The following is a 23,683-nucleotide window of genomic DNA, read 5'->3' on the forward strand; positions in this document are numbered from 1 at the left end:
CCTCTACATCTCTCATGAATAAATAAATAGAATCTTAAAAAAAAAAAAAAAAGTGTAATGTTCTTATCCTTTACTTTCATAATTAGATCAACCATATTTCCATGTACTTTTTGTCCCATGGCTAATTCATGAGCCACCTTAACATTTGGGGCATAAGGAGAAATCACAATTTTAGAAATGCCTCAACTTTGTATTTAAATACAATTGCTTTGTCACTACTTTAAGGAAATTCAGTAAGACTTGAATGCCTTTGCTCTGTTAGGCAATTTAGAATATCCCAGACCTTGCTCTGGACTTCAAGATTTTTGAAGTTCAAAGCAGATGTGTGAGGAAGAAAAAACATCTGGTGGGGAGAACTTGCTTCATTGCGTGACGCTGTTTTCCTGCACTATTCAGCAGAGCGTCTGTTGAGCAGGTTGGCAGGTTTGATAATTAATTAATGATGAGGGAGTGAGCCACGTATCTGAGAAACTCAGTTTTGCCCCTTACTGCTTCTTTCTTCCCCACATGTCTGGCAAAGCCTTCAGAGTCTAGAATCACTGATCCCACAGTTGTGTCTCAACTCAAACACTTGTCTTCAGGCCTAATTAGCTCAGAGATATAAACAGATGGATGGCTTGGGACTCAGAGAGTTTAATGTTGAGCAATGCAGTTTTATTATCAGAGAATTTTAAAATTTTTGTTGGAGAAGTACATCAAAAGTTTAAAAATGCCTTTAAAAAAAACCATAGAATTTTGAAAATAAATACTCGAAGGTGACAGGGTTTTGTAGGTCTCTCTGATATTTGTGTATTTTTCTTTTTGTAACTTTTTATTAAAGTATAATTTCAAACTTACAGAAAAGTTGCAAGAATAGCTTTTTACCCAGATTCACCCGTTGTTTTTATTTTCCCCCATTTGTTTTTCTATCCTTAGTCCTTCCTTCTCCTTTCTTCCCTCTACACACACACACACACACACACATACACTGAAGTGTGCATTTTTTCCCCTGAACTATTTGAAGGCAAGATGGATGTTAGCTATCTTTACTCCTAATTCTTCAGTGTATATATCTTAAGGACAAGCCATGCTTCTAAATAATTACAGTACAATTATAAAAATCATAAAATTTAATAGTGATACAGCATTATCTAATCCGTAGTCTCTTTTTAAAATCGTCAATTGTCTCAATAACATCATTATGACATCCTCTACTCCTAGACCAGTGCAGGATAGCACATTACATTTAGTTGTCATATCTCCTTTAAATGGGAACAGTTTCTCAACTTCCTTTGTATGTTTTGACTTTAACATTTTTGAAGAGTTCAAACCAGTTATTTAGTAGTGTTCCTGTATCAGACTTGTGTGGTATTTCCTCAAGCAATTTTGGTTCTGCAGTTTGGGCAGAAGTACCACAGAAATGGTGATGTGTCGTGTGGTATCTTACCAGGAGGCATGTGGTGTTGATTTTCCCTTAATTGGTGATGTGAGTTTTGATCATTTGATTAAGGAGGGATGGAGGTTCATTGGTTTCTCCACAGTGAACTTATACTTTCCCCTTTTACATTTAGTAAGAATTTTATGGAAAGATACTTTGAGACTATGTAAATAGCTTGCTTTTCTTCAAATTGGCACCTACTAGTTTTAGCAACCATGATGGTTTTCTAACTTGTTATTTCTTCTGTATTAGTTGGCATTCTGCTTCAAGGAAGAGCTTTCTCTTCTCCCCCGTTTATTTATTCATTTATTTATTTGCATTAGTATGGGCTTTTTGGTTCTTATTCAGTAGTGATAATTCATTACTATCATTATTTATTTTGATACTTAGATTGTCACTGATTTGGCCAGTGAGAGCCCCTTCAGTCTGATGTCTGGGTCATTTTGTTAAGTTGTCATCATTCTTTGAGCACTTCCTTACTTTCTGGCACAGTAAGATGTTCCAGATTCATTTTATATTTTCTCTGCCCCAGCCCTGGAATGAACGTTCTCCAAGGAATCCTGGTTCCTTTTCATGGATAATGGTATTTAGAAACCAAAACTGTGTGTGTGTGTGTTTGTGTGTGTGTGTGTATTAAAGGAAACTACGTTATGGAATATTACATGTGCTAAATCATTGTGTACTGTATGTATGAGTGTGTGGTGCATGTGTGTGTTTAAGGTTACAAGTTTCAAACAGAAGAGCATTTATTTTACATGTAATAATCATAAGTTTTGACAAGAAAGAAATACATTTTTCATTTCACAGTAAATGGCATTACACAGTTTTGAGTACTAAATCATCTTGACATTTATGAAGGACCAAATGGAAAGTAGGGAACTAAGTGTGTTAAAATATAAAGCTATCTTTAACTGTTCTATTAAAAAGCAAAGATTTATTTTCCATCTGTGATCTGAATGTGCCTATTTGTGTTCTCTTCCATGGCAGTGGAATTTCTGTGGAGCCACACGACAGAGAGCATGTGTGTTGGATATATGTCAGCCCAGGATGGGAAAGCCAAGGTAAGTGGGAAAATTGGGGCATAACCTGAAAACCTTGCAGCGGTTGCATGAACCTCTAACCAGTAAGGTTGATAGAAATGTATTTTTTCAGCCTCTGTTGGGCAGTAGCTCTGTGATCTTTAAGAGACCTTGATTAAGAAGAATTAATGATCCCAAAGAAAAACAGCAGATCTTTTTAGCTTTTGATGACAGAGCAGAGATTAGGAAACACTACCTCCCCTTTGTTTTTCATCTTGTTCTTCCTCATTCATTGTGAATAGCTAGAAAAGCAGAAACTGGGAATTGGGAAGAGAAAATGGGAAGAGAGTTGATGGGCTGATAGGGCTGGGTGGTTTTGCAGGAGCATTGGAATAGATCAAGGAAACAGGTAAAGCCAAGTGCCTAGACAGCATCCTGCATGTGTGAGGGTGGAATTAGCTGAGGTGCTTGCACATATGACTTCTCTAGTGCTCTGGTGTGTTCTGGCGCACCCTGGCATGGTGTCCTTGTGGGCAGAGTCAACAGTCTATGCCTTCTGTGGCATACGCCTGCGGCATGTGTCCCTCAGTGAGTCACAACAGTCACACAGACATATGCAGCTATTCATGTGTTTCTTGGTTTCCCTGTATCCACAATGGGTGAGTCTGGAAGTAAGAAATATAATTTATGGATTTTAGTTTATATTGGCCTCATGTTCTTCTTGTTCATAAAATTTTTAGAAACAGCTGTGGCATATGATGTTTACTTGGTATTAAAGTGCCTCAATTGCAAAGCTATGTAGTTGGGTAGCCTCTTCTAAAGGATATAATTTATTTTGCACATTTGGAAATAAAAGTAAGGAACCTTATGATATAAATGTCTGATATAGATTGAATCATTAACAAATCAAGGATACATGTGACAAATTAAGGATACATGTCAATGTATTGCTTATTTATTTGTCATTTAACTAATGGATCCAGTCTGGCCTCCATATTATCCAGCAAGCCAGTAACATCACAAGGCTTCTGTGAGTAGAGTGTATAAGAGCATTTCATCAGAAAAAGATTGGCTTTTATTTGTAACAGTATTCAGCTGAGTTCTCTTCCTCTTTGTGTTACCTTCATCTAGTACAATAATCATATTCCACTAGTAGATTTATTTCATAAGAGAAGGCACAGAGATTGCTTTGTTTCATAGTATATACAGAAGAAAATTATAGTTGCTTGTTTTAAAGGTGACTTTTGAGGGGCGCCTGGGCGGTCAGTCTGTTAAGTATCTGACCCTTGATTTCAGCTCAGGTCAGCAACTCATGTTCGTAGTTCAAGCCTTGTGTCAGGCTCTGTGCTGAGCTTGGAGGACTGCTTAAGATTCTCTCTCTCCCTCCACTCCTCACCCTCCCCTGCACCCAGTTGTGCTTGTTTTCTCTCTCTCTCTCTTAAAAAAAAAAAAAAAAAAAGATGATTTTTTGACTTGAGAGTACTATTACCTAATAGAATTTTGTGTGATGACTGAAATGTTTTATATTTATATTGTGTTGTCCAGTAGGATAGTCACTAGTCACATGTGGCTATTGAGCACCTGAAATATGGCTAGTATGCCTAAGGAACAGAATTTTAAATTAGTTTAAACCTAATTTAAATTACTTAGTTTTAATTTAGATAGCCACATGTGATGAAATAGCTATCATATTGAACAGCATAGGTTTAAAGAAAGAGTAGAAAATGGTTATTCAAATAAGTATTTTCAGAACATTCTTTTCTTCCCAATAACAAAACCATTCCCAAATATAGAATAAGCTTGATAAGCCACAGTAATGGCTTACAAGGTTTTAAGTTTCTCTCACCTTTTACATATTGATTCTGAGCTAAAATTGCTTTTTAACAAAAGAACATGTATGAGCTAGACCTAAGTATTGAAGCCAGTCTTATGGGGATACCACCATGTTATTAAGTCCTTTGTGTGGAAATGTTCTACTTATCCCTGCTGGTTGTCTGTGGAAGACACCTTACTATTTAACATGAAATATGAGCAGTAAAGAGAATGGAGAGTCTCGCACCGAGCCCAAAGATATTTGGCCTATAGTTGCATTGCTTGACATCTGGTGGACGTGGTTTTCATATTGCTGGTAAATTCTCCAGCTGGTAGTCTTGATTGGGCCAACAGATACAGCTGCTCCTCTGGCCTCACTTGTAAGTTATGTTTTTGACCTTCCTTGCAGAGAGTTAATCCTGCTCCCTTTCTTCCTCCTTTGAGCCCTGTGGCTACAAATGCTTTCCAGAAAGAAAAAAGAAAGAAAAAACAAAACAAAACAAAACAAAAAACACTAATGCTTTGGCTGCTGAATTCTGTTGATCAAAAAAACCCATCTTTTCTGTCATAAAGGCTGGAATTTTATTGTATTGCAAGTAAGACAGTGTTATAAATGAGAAGCTGGGCTCAAAAGGGAAAAGGGCGATAGCAAAGTTTAAAGAAAGTAAGCTTTCAGCCTACTCCTCTGATTTCCTGATTTTTATGAAAAAATTGTTGAATTAATGGCATGCCCTTTCAGCATGATGACTGGTTTGTGAAACATGCTCTCACATGATGTTGAGATCTTTGGTAGCAAATGTGAAAGAAGGCATCTTTATAAACCCCACAACCAAACAACAACAAAATGCACACATTTTTTAAATTTAAAAACTATTTCTAAAAAGTCTTTTTTCCTTTCCTTTCCTTTTTTAAAAATATGGTCTTCTTGTTACCAAACACAGAAACTAAAGCCACCTAGCCAATAGAACATTTTACATAAGCCAGCTATGTTCAGTCCAAAGCCTTGAAGTTAAGCTCACCTCAGAATAGTACTGCTTTAAAAATGCTGGATAATAAATATTATTGTAACAAAAATCCACATGCAATTTGAATAAATAGAGGTAGGCTCTTTATAAATTTCTTTCTTCTCTTTTTTATAGAACATCCTTTCAATTATATCATTTAATTTCTAAACATTCTGTAGCATAAGTTAAAGAGGTTTTTTTTTTTTTATTAAACCAAAATTAGGGCATTGATACCAGTTGCATTTAAAAATCAGATTGCCTATGTCCTACCCAGATAGTAATGAACAATTTTTAATAAACACCCAATGTGCATGGACTACTGTAATAAAACAGGTGTTAAAACTGGCATGGAACTTATTCAAGTGTAATAAGTGAAACCTAGGTTTCTTTTACTATGTAGAGGTCACTTTTTATAACAATAGTGAAACTACTGTTATAAAAATTCATTCTTTTTTTTTAAGATTTTATTTATTTATTCATGAGAGACGAGAGAGAGAGAGAGAGAGAGAGAGGCAGAGACACAGCCAGAGGGAGAAGCAGGCTCCATGCAGGGAGCCTGATGTGGGACTCGATTCTGGGTCTCCAGGATCAGGCCTTGGGCTGAAAGGCAGTGCTAAACCTCCAAGCCACCCGGGCTGCCCATAAAAATTCATTCTTGAGGAAGAGCAGGCTATTTTATGGTCTTAATGTGTCTCCTCACAGATTTCTTATTAGTTGCAGAGAAAAATAATAAATATATAATGGGGAAACCAGGCAACAGCTTGACCTTGTGATCAAAATTAACGTGACCAGTGAGGAGCAGATGGACATCATGTGCCTCTGGATGTGATAACGTGAGAAAGACACAATATCACTTTTGTAGTATTCCATCTGGAAGTGTATAACCTAAATCTAATCACAAGGAAACATCAGACAAATCTAAAATGAGGAACATTCTATGAGGAAAGAAAAAAGGGACTATATTCTTCAAAAACTGTCAATGTCATAAAAGACAAAGGCTGAGGGAAATGCTCCAGATTAAATACTAGAGTATTGGCAACTAAATGCAATATTTGATCCTAGACTGGATCTTATATGGGAGGGGGGAAATGTTACAAATGCTAGGTCAATTTACAAAATTGGAATATAGATAGTAAAAAAGTATTGTATCATTGTTTAATTTGTTTATTATAACTGTACTGTGGTATAGAAACAAATATCCCCACTCTTAGAAAATACACACTGAAGTATCTGGGGATACAGGACCATAATATTACAGTATCTTCTTGATGGTTCAGAAAAAAATATGTGGATGGATGGATGGTTAGATAGCAAATTGCAAAGTAATGGAACAAAATGTCATCGATAGGTGAACCTGAGTACAGTAAGTATGGCTGTTCCTTGAACTATTCTTTAATTTTGAAATTATTTTTGTATAGAAAAATTTAAAAATGTATCACGTTTGGATATTATGGTACATTCAATTTGTTTTGAAGTGAGTAAGTGTTGGAATGAGTTCAGTGCCAGGCGGTTGGAGCTTGGGTTCTTCCTCCATAATTCATACTTGGTGTGTTCACTCTGCCTCTTGGGATCTGAGAGGTCTCATCTGTAGAATGAGAATAAGAATACCTTACTATGCCTTCAGTCCTTCCTGGGATAAAGTATGATAACAACAAAGAAAATCTCTCTCTCTAAATACAGATGACTGGATTCTATGAAGTCCTTGGTATATTATGGATCTATCTCTCTAAATACAGATGACTGGATTCTATGAAGTCCTTGGTGTATTATGGATATATTGTATGTATTATAGATATTTGTATATATTATGACCTGTTACCCCTGGATGCTTGCCTCCAGTCTGCAAAGTCCTAAATTCTACATTCCAGATTACATAAGCAGTTATGCTGTGATTCAGTTTTCAGTAGAATTTTTACAATCTCAGTGTAGTATCTAGCATGTTTCATTTTTTTTTTTTTTTTTGAAGATAGTGTCTCAGGCTTAAAAAAAAAAAATCTCAGTAAACATTTATTTAGAAAGGATAGAACAGATGGGATTCCTGAGAGTTTTTTGTTAGGCTTAACTTACTTCTCTAATAAAATCGTAGGAGGAAGACACATATAAAATGAAAGGTAGACAAGAAGAAGTTATCAAAGAAATTGAGAAAGACATTCCCTCTCTAAATTAAGTTGAAGAGACTTTTACTCCTACTCCCAACAATGAGAATGAGCTGGATGAACTATAAAATCATAAATTTAAAAAATCACCCAAAAAAGCTATGAATATGCTAGAAAAACCTTAACAAACTAAGTCCTAGAAAGAGACTTTTAGGGGAAAAAATAAATAAACTCTTAACTGATTTATTTCTGGCACAACAGTAGGAAGAGGAGTAAAACCGTCATAGAAAAATATAAAGAGAAGCCAGACAAACTTTTAATGAACTATTTGTAGCCTTATGTGAGCTGGTATGACAGATTAAAATATTAAGAAGCCCCAGTCACAGGGTAAGTCTTGCACCCACCACCAGTTCTTCTCTATGAACCCTTCACTAAATGAGCACACCAAGGGCTTAGGAGCATGGCAAAGAGCTGAGAGTGATTAATCAAGGTGTGTAGGATTTGCACCAAGTACATGACAGTAGCCAAAGAAAGACTGGAGGTAAGGAAGGAGAACTGAGAGACCTCTCCCTGATGTATAGTGGCCCTTTATCAAGTGCAAGGCAATTACAAGATAAGGCTGGAATAAAGAAAAGAAATGAGAAGAAACCCTCCTCCTTATTCCTACAAGGTATACAGGACTTTCAAGGGCAAGGCAGCATACTATTGAATGCTAGTGCCTGGGCAACAGAGTGAAGAAATATGTCATGGCATGGGAAGCTGGGGGAGGTTTTCAGAGCCAAGAGAAACCTAAGCAACCCAGAAATCTGGTGACTGCACAATAAACAATGATAAATCTCCCATGATTAGATTACCGGCAGCAGGATTATAAGACACAGAGAAATCTTTGGAGTCTCATCAGGGCCCAAATCCCAGACCTTGCATAAGGGAAATTCCTGATCCAGACCTCAGAATAGTGAACTAAATCTAAAACTTCCACAAAGCCCAGAACCAGCTCACCTAGAGATTAGACTGACTCAGAGTCCTAACTTAGAGGAAGGGAGTTTGCCATTTTCTTAGGATAAGTATTATCTATTTTAAATATAATTTACTGTTCTTTTACGTGCAATGTCTGTCCTACAATAAAAATCATGAGTCCTCTGGGGCACCTGGGTGGTTCAGCCAACTCTTGATTTCAGCTCAGGTCATGATCTTACGATCCTCGAACTGTCCCTGCATTGGGCTCCCTACTTATTGGGGGTAGTCAGTATTCTCTCTCTCTCCCTCTGCCCTTCCCCCTATTCTCTCTCTCTTTAAAAGTAAATAAATAAATCATAAAAAATTTATGAATCCTCTGAAGAAAAAGAAACTCAGTCAGCAGAAGCTTATGACCTGGATATTGGAATTAGTGGAGAAAGACTATAAAATAATTATGATAAAAGAAATAATAAATAGAAATGGTATAACTGAAAAATACAATATCAGAAACAAAGAACTTATTTGATAAGCTTAACAGGAGATCTGGGTGGAAAATATGATTAGTAAACTTGAAAACCAGTTGGTATAAACTGCCCAAACTTAAGCACAAAGAGGAAAATGAATTTGAGAAACTTAAAAGAGTGACCTGTGGAACTTGACAAGTGGTCTAAAATATGTGCATTTGAAATTATATAGCTGTAAAGTAAGACAGTATGTTAATATTTGAGTGTAGTTTGAGATAAGGATGCTTCTTTAATTTCTAGAATAACAAATTTAAACATAACAAAAAAAACAGTACGAGACATGTAAGAAAGTATACTACAGAATACTCAACCAAAAAAATAGGTTGGAAAAGAGGAACAGAAAAATAAAGAACATTTTAGACAAATAGAAAACAAATACTGAAAGAGTTAAACTCAATTATATCCATAATTACATTAAATATGAATAAACTAAAATACTCAATTTAAAAGACAGAGATTTTCATATTGAATAAAAACTCAGAAGACCCAACTATATAGTGTTTATAAGAAATGCACATGAAATAGACTTAGACAAAATTGACAGTAAAAGTGTGGGAAAAAAATGTATGTGCCAACACCAAGCATAAGAAAGTTGGTGTGGCTATATTAATATCAGACATAGGAAACATTATGAGATAAAGCAAGACATTTCATATTGATAATATGGCCAATTCATCAAGAAGACATAAAAATTCAAAAGGTGTATGTACCTTATAGAGGAAGCAAAAAATTGAGGGGAGGAACAGACAAATCTACAATATAGTTGGAAATTTTAACATCCCTCTCTCAGTAATAAGTAGAATAAGAATTAGTTAATATATGAACAACACTATGGTCCAGCTTGACCTAAGTGATATTTATAGTTACCACACTCAACAAGTTATTCTTTTCAAGTTCATAAGGAATACTCACCAAAAGAAATCCGAAATTATTTCAAATGGAATGATAATGGAAATAATATGTCAGAATTTATAGGACACAATGAGACATTAAAAATAAAAGTATAACTTTAAATGCTTAGAGTGGAAAGTTTAAATAAATGAGTTAAATTTTCATCTTAAGCTTTAAGGAGAATAAATATGAAATAATCAAGATAAAAGTAAAAAAAAATAACAAAATTAAAAATAGAGAAAAATCAACAAAGCCAGAGATTTGTTCTTTGAAAAAAGTTAATAAAATTGTCATAACCTTAGAAAGAATGGTCAGAAAGAGAAAATAATACAAATTACAATATCAAGAATAAAAGGAGAATTTTAGTGTGGAATCATAGATCCTACAGATATTAAATGGATAATAAGGTGATACAATGAACAACTTTATTATAATGTATTCAGTAGCTTTAGGTGAAATCCATTAATTCCTTGAAAAAAGCCCAATTTAGGAAATCTAACAGAAAATTGGGAAAAAGCATATGTATATTTAAGAAATTGTTATAATTAAAATCTTCTTACAAAGAAAACTTGACGCCCAGATGGTTTCACTGATATGTTATATTAGACATTTAAGGAAGAAATAATACAATCTTTCAACAATTCTCTTGGAAAAACAAGACAGGGGAAATGCTTTCCAATTCATTTTATGATGGGAGGGTAACCTCGGTATCAAAATTTGACAAATATGTTACAAGCAAGGAAAACTACAGACTAATATCTCTCATAAACATAGTACTTGCCATTTGTTGACTTTTTTTGAAAAAAAATCAAGTTGTAAACTTTTATTACAAATTAAAAATGAGGTTCTTAAAAATCTCAACTTGACCAAATATGAAACAATTTAAAAACCTTTAAAGGTGTATTGAGAAAAAAACAGGCTTTAAAAAAAAAAAAAAAAAAAAAAAAAAAAAAAACATGTTTGTTGTTACCACAAAGAGATGTCTTTAGGTAAAAATAATAAAAACCCCATGCTGCATAGATAATGTACATAGTTCTGTCTATCTGGTCAATGGACAAAAAGCAAGCCCTTAAGGTCTTCAGCTCCAATCTGTTGTTCATTTCTTGTTGCTGGAATTTCATCTTCATTTCATCTTCATCATGTTGGATGACTAAACTGGATGATGATAGAGGTGGTAAGTAGGCATTTACCAGCCCCAGCCTGCTTATAAATTCTAGGGAGCAGATAAATTCTCAGCTGGTGGATCAGCTGCTTTTTTCTCTTTGCCATCTTGTGGTTTAGGGTTTTCTGTCAGTAACTTAAGTTGCAATGGTACCAACGTTGAGGTGGCTGCTGACCTTGGGTCTCTTCTTGATTTTCCTTATTTTCCTCATTGCCATCCTCTCTAGGCTGTCTTTGACAAGGAGGACCCTTGCGGGATCATGGTCTATAACAATAAGTTAATTATTAATTTAGGATTAAAAATCTAGGAATAATATGTGTGCACACACTCATACCATATATACATACCAAGTAAATTCTTTTTCCCAGGAATGTCCAGTTGAATTAACATTTAAAAACCAATTAATGACAACAGTTGATCCCAAAACCTGGATAGATCCATATGCAAAAGAATGAAGTCGAACCCTTATTTCACACCATTTGTAAACATTAACTCAGAATGGATCAGAGACCAAAATATAAGAGCTAAAACTGCATTTCTTACAAGAAATCAGGAGTAAATCTTAATGACTTTAGATTAAGCAATGTTTTTTTTTTTCCCTCACACTGTGGCCCCAAAAGTAACAGAAAAAAAAAAATTAGATAAATAGAATGTCATCAAAATTAGTAACTTTTGTGCTTCAAAGGACACCATCAAGAAGTGAAGAGATAACCCACAGAATAGGGAAAAAATGTATTTAGCAAGGGATTTGTATTCAAAATATATGAACAACTCTTTCAATTCAACAGTAAAAAGACAAAAAAAAAAAGGGCAAGGGATTTAAATAGACATTTTTGCAAAGAAGGATATATAAATAGCCAATTAGTACATGAAAAGATGCACAACATCAGTAGTCATTAGGGCAATGCAAATCAAAACTACAAGTAGTTGCCACTTCACATCCACCAAGATGGCTATAACCAAAAAGAAGAACAATAGCAAGTGTTGATAGTATACCTAACCTTCATTTATTTCTGGTGGGAATGTAACATGGTATAGCCACTTTGGAAAACAGTTGGACACTTCCTTAAAAAGTTCAATCTATCAGAGTATCACTACTACTATGAAACTCTTCTGAATATTCAGACCAATATAATGAACATAAAATAGAAACAAGAGGTATAGGGGCGCCTGGGTGGCTCAGTTGATTGAGTACCAAACTTTTGATTTCGGCTTGGGTCATGATCTCAGAGTGCTGGGATCAAGCCGTGTGATGGGCTCTGCACTCAGTGGAGAGTCTGCTTGAGGATTCTCTCTCTCTCTTTCTTTCTCTCCCTTTACCCCTCCTCTGCTCCTCCCCCAACTTGCACTCTCTCTCTAAAATAAGTAATCCTTCAGCAAAAGAAAGAAACAAGAGGTATAACTTCTGAAAAGAAAGGAACAGAAAAAAAAAAAGCACCAATATCTTTGTGATATGATGTAAACCTAGAAAATCCAAGGAGCTCAACTCTTAAATTCTCAGAATTACGAATTTAGGAAGAGCAGGTAGGAAATGAAGATACAAAATTCAGTATCTTCTGCTTGTAGAAGCAATAAAAAAAAAAAAAAAAAGTTAAGCCTAGAGTTACTGTATAACCCAGCAATTCTACTCCTAGATATATAACCAAAGAATTGCAACTATAACCACACAAAAAATTAGCAGCATTATTCATACTAGCTACAAAGTGGAAATAAATACCCATCAACTGATGAATGGATAAATAAAATGTGACAGAATGTAGGTTAGTGGTTGCCAGGGCTGGTGGGGGAGGAGAGTGTGAGAGTGAGTGCTAATGGGTACAGTTTCTTTTTGAGGTGATAAAAGTGTCCTGGAATTGGAGCTGTACAACTTTGCAAATGCAAGAAAAGTACTAAATTGAATACTTACTTAAATGGTGAGTTTTATAGTAAATGAACAAATCTGTTAAAATATCTCAACAAATCTGTTAAAAATATCAAACAATGTAATTTACTGTATTAACCAAAATAAATGAGAAAAACCATATGATCATCTAGATAGATATCATATGATCATTTTAACTTCCGTTCATGATAAAAGTCCTTGCTATACCAGAAATCTGATAAGAACCTGAATTTGATAAAAGGCATCTACCAAAAACCTGCAGTTAAAAGTATACTAATTTGTAAAATGCTGGACTCTTTCTAACATTCAGAACAGGCAGAGAGAAGGTCCGCTCATTACTTCTATCCAGTATTTTACTGGAATTCCTAACCAGTACAATAAAGCAAGTAAAAGAAATAAAAGACAAATTTGGAAAAGAATTAAAAACTGTAATTATTCTCAGATGACATGGAATGATTCTACAAATGATGTGCAAGACCTGTCCTTTGAAAACTACAAAGCCTTGCTAAGAGAAATAAAAGAAAACCTAAGTAAATGGAGAAATATACATGTTCACAGATTGAGACTCAGTAACGTTAAGATATCCATTCTTTCCAGATTCATCCATAGGTTCAAAATAATCCCAATAAAAATTCCTGTAGTTTTTAAAATAAGAAATTGACAAGCTGATTTCAAAATTTCTATGGAAATGCAAAGGACATAGAATTGTAAAAATCAACTTTAAAAAATACCAAAGTTAGAAATCTTAACTGATTTTGAGACTCCCCAAAAACTACTATAATAAAGGCAGTCTTTGGTGAAACCCAATAATATCAGAAGCTTTGGGATCAATAGGAATACCACTCTCTCTTCTGCAATTGCACAACATTCTAAAGAAATAAGTCACCAGATTTGCTGATGTTGCTGATGTAGCAGGGTTCATAAGACACTGCAGGATTTATAAAAACATTGCCTCAGAAATTCAGATGGAAACTTGTGTCTTAAGAAGAAATTGAATGAAAAAAAAAAAGAAGAAGAAGAAGAAATTGAATGTATCCAACGTGGCAGTCTGGAATAATCACTAGTAATGTGGCTGCTGTTATTGTTACGAGATAAAAGAATTTGTCTTCACAGTGAAGGACTTGCAAAATGACAAAAAATATAGTGTACATTCAACCACCTTAATAAAATAATCTGTAAAAAATGAAAGACAGAAAATGTAGATGGATCCCAGTATCTTCTAATTTATTTTGGTCAGCTTCTTCAACAAGCTTACCTAATTGTTTATGTACTTTATATTTATTAAAGTATACATTTTAAAATATTAAGTCTAGGAGTTTACTCCTGATTATCAAGTATTGCCAGTGTTGAACTGTTAAAGCACACAATGTCTAATAACCTATCATAAGTTTTCCATAATTTCACTTTTTCTCACCGTGTTTAGAAATGGGAAGAGTTTTATCAGACAGAATTGCTGCTTTAGGGAAATAATCTTTCTGAAATTGGATGAGGATCAGTGAAATAATTACCCTATTATTTGTAATCCTTTAACATTTTTTTCATTCACACGTATAATTTGCTATGTAAATGTTTATTCTCTAAACGATAATAGTATAACCAAAGTAAAACAAGGGACTTTGGGTTATTGAGACTGGAGAGAGAATGAGAAAGACTATTTATAACCTATCTTCAGGGAAAATGTCAGAAAGTACAAAATGAAAAAAAAAAATTCAGAGATCAGGTGCTATGTCCTCAGAATAAATGTTTGATGAAGTTTATTGTTTTGAGAGGTATTAAAAGTCATGTTCTTTGGTTTATTTTATCATTATGTGATTATGTATGCAAATCCTGGTGACTATTAACTTTTTCTAACAATATCTGATAGCCTCATAATATCAACCTAGATATTTACCTAATTAAAGCAATTTATAAAACTTTATGAAGGTCTTCAGTGCCAAGAGTTTGTACCATTGTGAAAGTAAATCCTCACAAGCTAAATAAATTCTTTTCTATACCGGGATCCCTGGGTGGCGCAGCAGTTTGGCGCCTGCCTTTGGCCCAGGGCGTGATCCTGGAGACCCGGGATCGAATCCCACATCAGGCTCCCGGTGCATGGAGCCTGCTTCTCCCTCTGCCTGTGTGTCTGCCTCTCTCTCTCTCTCTCTCTCTCTCTCTCTGTGACTATCATAAATAAATAAAAATTAAAAAAAAAATTAAAAAAAATTCTTTTCTATACCTTTAAACAGATAAACTAAAAACATTACATTGAATGAATACAGCCAGACACAAAAGACTACTTTGTGAATTATTCAATTTATATAAAGTATGCCAGATGAAAGAAATCCGAAAATGGTTCCTTCAAGAAAAGAAGTACAAGGGAATTTGGGATGTAATAGAAATATAGCTTGTGTGAAAATTTTCTGTATAGGTTTGGTTTCAGTTTCATAGGTATAAAAATGGTCAAAAGTCATCAAACGATTTACTTAACATCTCTACATTTTATCAAATCTGAATCAAACCTCTATTTTTTTTTTTAAAGCCCAAGGAAAGGTATAAGCAGGCCTGTCTTTAAGAGGCAGTTGCTATAATGATTAAGAGAATGGGCTTTGCAGTTAGCCAGACTTTGGAGCCCCTGCTTTTTTATAACCTGGGGCAAGTTACAACTCTGATCCTTGGTTTCCTGATATTTGAAGTGAGAATACTAGTAATGCTCTCATAGCGTCCTGAAAATTAGTTGGATAATATAACTGAAGTGTATTTAACAGAGCTACATAAATGATGGTTGATGGTGGTGGTGGTAGTGGTAGGAGGAGGTGGTGCTAGCAAAAGTTGTAGATACTATTTCAGAGCCTTCACATTGCACAGCTCCAAAGACTTCTTTACATGATGATACTCCCAAAGGTGCCATTTACATTGTCTATGACAAGAGCAGTACCTCCTAGATTTTCATCCTGCATCTCTGGTGGAGATGGTAGTGGTTATTCCATTTAACAAAATGTAACTCCAACTCATAAATATAAACCAACTGACAAGTGAATTCAGTAATCCCAGAAAAACAAAAAAACTGTTTAAAGTGACAAGAACACGCACACACATCCTTCAATCCTGAGGTTCAAGCTAACCTGACAGTAATGCCCTTTCCAAAAGCAGTTTGACTAGAGATCTGCCAGCTTGATAGCATCACAACTTCAGTTTTTTTTTTTTTTATTTACTCTAAGACTTGCTTGTAGCTTTTCTCTTAAGCTCATCTACCTGAATAATTCTTCTTTTAAAAGAGGGGAAAATGTTGCTACTAGCTACTGTTGAATTTCTCTTGTGTGAACCTTGAACATACAGGCTAAGACTGATTCTACTGAGCCCTAGACAGTGGAACCCTTAGGAGAATATTGCTCATGAATTCCTTAAAAGAGCTCCATGATAGTACCCAGTGGCATCCAGTCACTGGATTTATTGGGCCATATGTTAGATTTATGAAGATCACCTAGATACAAGTTGGCCTTAGTCTAAACCAAATTTTAACTGCCCCCATCTTGAAGGAGCCTGATAACTGAAGGAACCTGATCCCTGGCAGGAAGCCAACTGCCTCAGGGTGGTAAATTAAGTCCCACCAACAAGCTGTGTACTGAGAAAACATCTCAGACAGCTAAGTTTGACAGATGCACTTATGGAACACAAGAAAAAGTGGATAATCAGTGATTTTATTTGTACCTTTCATGCTTGCCCAGAATTTCAAATATAGAAAATTGCATTTCTTTTCCATGCTGTTAAGACTGCCAGGAGGATCCTGTTAGGTCTATTTAGAAAGTCCTTTGGAAAACAGGAGAAGACTGTCTAAAACTAAATGTGTGAAAAACAAACTTTGAGACTGAAGTCTCCTCAGCCTCAAGTTTATTTTTAAAAGTAATCAGTGATTTTATTTTTGCCTAATAAGTCTTATGCCATCAATTTCTTCCAAAGGATTCATTGACATTGCTCCAAAGCAATAAAAAGAATAAACAGGAGAGAATTCACCATGTTGGCAAGAGCATAAATCTCCTCAGAGGTATTAACCATATTTATCTAAGTAAATCTCATTTTAATCATGGTGTAGGGTTAGATCTTTGCAAAGATAAATGTGTCTATTATGTGGACTTGTAAACACTGGATGTTGAGGTGAAATGAATAAGCTTTTGTTGTTCTTGTTGTTGTTGTTATAGCAATATGAAAACACTGCTTTGTCTACCTTTACATAGTTACATAGTCATCAGTCTACATAGTTCACATCAAGTGTGAGTTGAACATTAGTGTTATCTTTTTACCTTTCAGTACCTAACATTTTAGATAAATATGTACCTTCCCAAGGCAGACTGTTTGCCCACAGGACATGAAACCATGGCATGTAACTGAGACAACTGTCTTAAGAATGATTGCCCTCATTACCCACAGTGAGTAATGATTGCAGAATGCTGTTTTCTTTCTTTTGGTTATAAAGCAGAGGACAAATGATGAAAGGAATTTTTTCTTGTTTTTTGAAAATTTATAATGGTGATATAGTTGATGTATAATATTAAATTAGTTTTAGGTGTACCATATAGTAATTCAGCAATTTTGTATATTATGAAATGTGTATGATCAGTATATTACAGTATTATTGACTATGCTCTCTATGCTGTACTTTTCATCCCCATGACATTTTGTAACTGGCAGTCTGTACCTCTATATTCTCTTCACCCATTTTTGCACCCCCCCCACACCTTCCTTTATGGCAATCACCAGTTTATTCTCTATGAGTCTGTTTCTCTCTTTTTTGTCATTGTTACTTATTCATTTGTTTTGTTTTATAGATTGCACATGTGAGTGAAATCATAGGATATTTGTCTGGCTTATTTCACTTAGCATGATACCCATAATGCCCTGTAGATCCATTCAAGTTGTTGTGGATAGCAAAACTTCATTCTTTTTATGTGGCTAAGTAATATTCCTGTGTGTGTGTGTGTGTGTGTGTGTGTGTGTGTGTGTGTATCTTTATCCATTCATCTATCGATGAACACTTAGGTTGCTTCCATTTCTTGGCTATTATAAATCATACCATGATAAACAAAGGGTGTTTTTGTTTCCTTTACATAAATACATACAAGTGGAATTACTGAATAGTATGGTACTTCTATTTTCAATTTTTTGAGGAACCTCTATCCTGTTTTTTTTTTTTTTTTTTTTTTTTATCCTGTTTTTACATAGTTGGCTATACCAATTTACATTCTCAGCAGTAGTACATGAGGGTTCTCTTCTCCACATCCTAATCAAGACTTTTTATTTCTTGTCTTTTTGATATTAGCCATTGTGAGAGGTGATATCTCGTTGTGGTTTTGATTTGAATTTCCCTAATGATTAGTGATGTTGAACATCTTTTCATGTGTCTGCTGGCCATTTGTATGTAGTCGTTTTTTTGTTTTTTGTTTTTTGTTTTTTTTTTTTGTATATGTTTTAATTGGAGTTCGATTTGCCAACCTATAGCACCCAGTGCTCATCCCATCAAGTGCCCCCCTCAGTGCTGGTCACCCAGTCACCCCAACCCCCCGCCCACCTCACTTTCCACTACCCCTTGTTCATTTCCCAGAGTTAGGAGTCTCTCAGGTTATGTCACCCTCACTGATATTTCCCACTCATTTTCTCTCCTTTCCCCTTTATGCCCTTTCACTATTTTTTATATTCCCCAAATGAATGAGACCATATAATGTTTGTCCTTCTCTGATTGACTTACTTCACTCAGCATAATATCCTCCAGTTCTATCCATGTTGAAGCAAATGGTAGATATTCATCATTTCTAATGGCTGAGTAATATTCCATTGTATACATGCCTCCTGGTGATAAATCCCACTTGGTCATGGTGAATCATCTTCTTAATGTACTGTTGGATCCTATTGGCTAGTATCTTGTTGAGGATTTTTGCATCTGTGTTCATCAGGGATATTGGTCTATAATTCTCCATTTCGGTGGGATCTCTGTCTGCTTTTGGAATTAAGGTGTTGGTGATCTCATAAAATGAGTTTGGAAGTATTCCATCCCTTTCTATCTTTCAGAACAGCTTTAGTAGAATAGGTATTTTTTCTTCTTTAAAAGTTTGATAGAATTCCCCTGGGAAGCCATCTGGCCCTGGACTTTTGTGTCTTGGGAGGTTTTTGATGACTGCTTCAATTTCCTCCCTGGTTATTGGCCTGTTCAGGTTTTCTATTACTTCCTGTTCCAGTTTTGGTAGTTTGTGGTTTTCCAGAAATGCATTCATTTCTTCTAGGCTGCCTAATATATTGGCGTATAGCTGCTCATAATACGTTTTTAAAATCGTTTGCATTTCCGTGGTATTGGTGGTGATCTCTCCTTTTTCATTCGTGATTTTATTAATTTGAGTCTTTTCCCTTTTGTTTTTAACAAGGCTAGCTAATGGTTTATCTATCTTATTAATTCTTTCAAAGAACCAACTCCTGGTTTTGTTGATCTGTTCTACAGTTCTTCTGGTCTCTATTTCATTGAGTTCTGCTCGAATATTTATTACCTTTCTTCTTCTGCTTCATGTAGGTTTTACTTGCTGTTCTTTCTCCAGTTCCTTCAGGTGCAAGGTTAGCTTGTGTATTTGAGTTTTTTACAATTTTTTGAGGGATGTTTCTATTGCGATGTATTTTCCTCTTAGGACTGGTTTTGCTGTATCCCAAAGATTTTGAACAGTTGTATCTTCATTTTCAATAGTTTCCATGAATCTTTTTAATTCTTCTCTAATTTCCCGGTTGACCCTTTCATCTTTTAGCAGGATGGTCTTTAACCTCCACATGTTTGAGTTTCTTCCAAATTTCTTCTTGTGATTACATTCAAGTTTCAAAACATTATGGTCGGAAAATATGCAGGGGACAATCCCAGTCTTTTGGTATCAGTTAAGACCTGATTCATGACCCAGTATGTGGTCTATTCTGGAGAAAGTTCCATGTACACTTGAGAAGAATGTGTATTCAGTCGCGTTTGGATGTAAAGTTCTGTAAATATCTGTGAAATCCATCTGGTCCAGTGCATCATTTAAAGCTTTTGTTTCTTTGGAGATGTTGTGCTTAGATTATCTGTCATTTGCAGAAAGTGCCATGTTAAAGTCTCCCAGTATTAGTGTATTATTGTGTAATTAAATTTTTATGTCTTCTCTAGAAGAATGTCTATTCAGTTCTGCTCATTTTTTGATTGGATTATTTCTTTTTAATTTTTTCTTTTTAATGTTGAGTTGTAGAGATATATATATATATATTTATTTATATATTTAAATAAATAAATAAGTGTACATATATATATATATAAACACACACACATACACATATATAAAGATTTATTTATTTGAGAGAGTGAGAGGGAGAAATAATGTGAAGTAGACTCCATGCTGAGCAACGAGCCCAACGTGGGGCTCGATCCCAGCAACTACGAATCATGACAGCTGAAACCAAGAGTCAGACACTTAACTGACTGAGCCTTCCAGTTGCCCAGAAGTTCTTTATATATTTTGTATATTAACTGAGTATTGTATATACCATTTGCAAATATTCTCTCCCATTCAATGGGTTGCCTTTTTGTCTTGTTGATGGTATACTTCATTGTGCAAAAAGCTTTTTAGTTTGATGTCAGGTCTCAATTGTTTATGTTTGTTTTTGTTTTGCTTGCTTGAGGAGACACTTCAGAAGAATATTGCTAAGCTTAATGTCCATGAGATTACTGCCTATGTTTTCTTTTAGGAATATTGTGGTTTCAGGCCTTAAATTTAGGTCTTTAATCCACACTGAGTTTGTTTTTAGTATGGTATGAGAAAGTGGTCCATTTTTCTTCCTTTGCATTAAGCTGTTTATAGTTTTTCCAGTGCTATTTATTGAAGAAATGATCTTTTCTCCATTGTATTCCTGTCTCCATTGTTGTAGATTAATTGACCTTATATGTTTGCATTTATTTCTGGGTTCTCAAGTCTGTTCCATTGATCTATGTGTCTGTTTTTGTGCCAATACTATATTGTTTTGATTATTTTTGTAGTAAGTGTTGAAGTCTAGGATTACTATACCTCCATCTTTGTTCTTTTTAAAGATTGGTGTGGCTATTTAGCGTCTTTTGTGGTTCCATACAATTTCAGGATTTTTTTTTTTTTTTTTTTTTTTTGCTCTAGGTCTGTGAAAAACACTGTTGGTACTTTGATAAGGAGTGCATTGAATATGTAGATTGCTTTGGGTAGTATGCACATTTTAACCGTATTGTTTCAGTCCATGAGATAAGTGTGGTATATCTTTTCATTTACTTGTGTCACCTTTTATTTCTTTCATCAGTGTCTTAGTTTTCAGAATATAGGTCTTTCAATTTTTTTGTTAACTTTTGTTGTTTTGGTATAGTTAATACACAATGTTACAATAGTTCCAGGTGTACAATATAGTTATTTAGTTTCTCTATATATTATGCTATGTTTCCCACAAGTATAGCTATCATCTGTCACTATGTAACATTATTACAATACTGTTCACTATTTTACCATAGCTATTTTAACCAGAAGGGATGTTTTAAAATATGTTATCACTCTTGACTACTACAAAAGTCTTTCACTTCTTGGTTAAATTTATTCCTAGTATTTTATTCTCTTTCATGCAATTGTAAATGGGGTTGTTTTCTTTATTTCCCTTTCTATTATATTGTTATTAGTGTATAGAAACTCAACAGATGTCTGTATATTGATTTTGTATCCTGAAACTTTACTCAATTCATTTATCGGATCTAGTAGTGTTTTAGTAGTGTCTTTAGGATTTTCTATATATATTGTATCATGTCATCTGCAAATAGTCACAGTTTTACTTCTTCTTTACTAATTTGGATGACTTTCATTTCTGTCATCTTGTCTGATTGCTATAACTAGGAGTTCCTGAACTATGTTGAATAAAAGTGGTGGGAGTCACATCCTTGTCTTGTTCATATCTTAGAGAAAAAGCTTTCAGCTTTTACTATTGCATATGATGTTAGCTATAGATTTGTCAGATATAACCTTTATTATGTCAAGTACGTTCCTTCTGTACCCACTTTGTTGAGAGTTTTTATAATGAATGGATGTTAAATTTTGTCAAATGCTTTGTCTGCATCTATTGAGATGGTCATATGATTTTATCCTTCATTTTGTTGATGTGATATATCACATTGATTTGTTTATACTGAATCATCCTTGCATTCCTAGAATAAATCCCATTTGATTTTGATGAATATTTTTGAATTTGGTTTACTAATATTTTGTTGAAGATTTTTATATCTATGTTCATCAGGGATATTGGCCTTTAATTTTCTTTTTTTTGTGGTGTCTTTACCTGGTTTTGATATAGGAGTAATACTGTACTGGCCTCAGAAAGAATTTGGAAGCATTCCTTCCTCTTCTGTTTTTTTATTTTTTTTTTTTGTTTGTTTTTTTGGAATAATTTGAAAAGAAAAGGTATTAACTCTTGTTTAAATGTCTGGTAGAATTCACTTGTGAAGCCATCTTGTCTTGGACTTTCATTTATTGGGGATTTATGGTTACTGATTTAGATTTGTTACTAGTAATTCATCTCTTCAGATATTCTCTTTCTTCCTGATTCAGTCCCAGAAGATTGTAAGTTTCAAGAAATTTATCCATTTCTTCTAGGTCATCCAATTTTTTGGCATATAGTTTTATATGGTAATATCATAATTTTTTATGTTTCTGTGGTGTCAGCTATAAGTTCTCTTTCTTTTATGATTTTACTTATTTGAGAATTCTTTCTCTTTTTGATGAGTCTGGCTAAAGGTTTATTAATTTTATTTATCGTTTCAAAGAACCAGTTCTTGTTCTCATTGATATATTCTTTTTTCTTTTTTGTCTTTGTTTTATTTATTTCTGCTCTGATTTTTATTATTTCCCTCTTTTTAACTTTGGGCCTTGTTTGTTCTTCTTTTTCTATAGAATGTTCCTTTAAGTGTTAGAATTCAATTGTTTATTTGAGATTTTTCTTGTGTCTTGAGGCATCATTCTTATTCCATGTTAACTTCCCAACTCAAAACAAAGTATTGGTTTCTATGATTATAAATATTCAGTATCACCAATTTATTTTATAAGAAATTTCATCACATTATTTTATTAAATTGGTGAGTGACAGGAGCTGGATCTACCAAGCATATAGTATATGGGAGGTGCTAATGACCACCCCAGACAGCATATGTAGGCTTTCCATAGTTACATATTTAGTGAATGATTTCTTGTCAAGGTTCAGGGTAGAACTTTGAGCCCAGAGAGTGTTGTTTGGACACATTTGTCCCCACTGTCTCTCCTTCCCAGTAACCTCCAGATTTGAGATCAAAAGTTGGATTCATCAGCAGATCAGCTTTTTTAAATAATTGAAAATTTTTACATAAAAAATTTTAAGTTTGCACAAAATCCAAATTTTCCATAACATTTTTACACAGGAGTTAAACATTTTAAATTTTCCATAAAAATATGAAGTTTTTTTCTTCTGATTTATCTTCTAAGAGCAGATTTGGCAACACTGGTAGTCATCCTACTGGTGGGGCCTGCCACTCCACTTTGACAGTCCTACATTGGCTGGCCTCACAGGCATTTGAGATTGATCGATATTGTTGATTTTGATCCCTAAGCAAAGTCTGTTAGAATACATTTTCATTTCAGTACCATGCATTAAAAAAAATATGGATTCTGCCTTTTTAAAAACCTTCATCTCGGAGGGTCCAATCTAATCCTAGGGATTAAAATCTTTTATGCTGGTTGCAATGTATGACTTTTATGTCTGGTAAATAAAGCATGCTATAAATTGGTGAAAGCTTAACAGTTTAGTAATAACTAACGGAGACATTTGGATATGGTTGAGCTATTCTCTCTATTTACATTCCTTTCAAATACTGCTGGATGCAATAAGTGATAGGTACTGATTATTGACTTTTATGC

The 23,683-nt window shown here is 34.4% G+C and overlaps 1 protein-coding gene across 8 annotated transcripts in view; it reads left to right on the forward strand.

The window, feature by feature from the left end:
- The window catches only part of TASP1 (taspase 1), a 317,844-nt gene that overhangs the window by 216,834 nt on the left and 77,327 nt on the right, over window positions 1-23,683 (forward strand). For 6 of the 8 annotated variants that reach the window (XR_013364862.1, XR_013364864.1, XM_077872192.1 and 3 more), the window contains one exon: window positions 2,405-2,478. Coding sequence is in view for 5 of the 8 variants with exons in the window: in XM_077872192.1 (XP_077728318.1) it covers window positions 2,405-2,478 (74 nt within the window). In the remaining 3 variants the exon portion in view is untranslated. Of the gene's footprint in view, window positions 1-2,404; window positions 2,479-6,932; window positions 7,032-16,700; window positions 16,786-23,683 lie in introns of those variants that run through there. The other 2 variants (XR_013364861.1, XM_077872193.1) reach the window with 2 other exon arrangements.

This window comes from Canis aureus, chromosome 26 (assembly GCF_053574225.1).
Source record: "Canis aureus isolate CA01 chromosome 26, VMU_Caureus_v.1.0, whole genome shotgun sequence".
NCBI classification, from domain to species: Eukaryota; Metazoa; Chordata; class Mammalia; order Carnivora; family Canidae; genus Canis; species Canis aureus.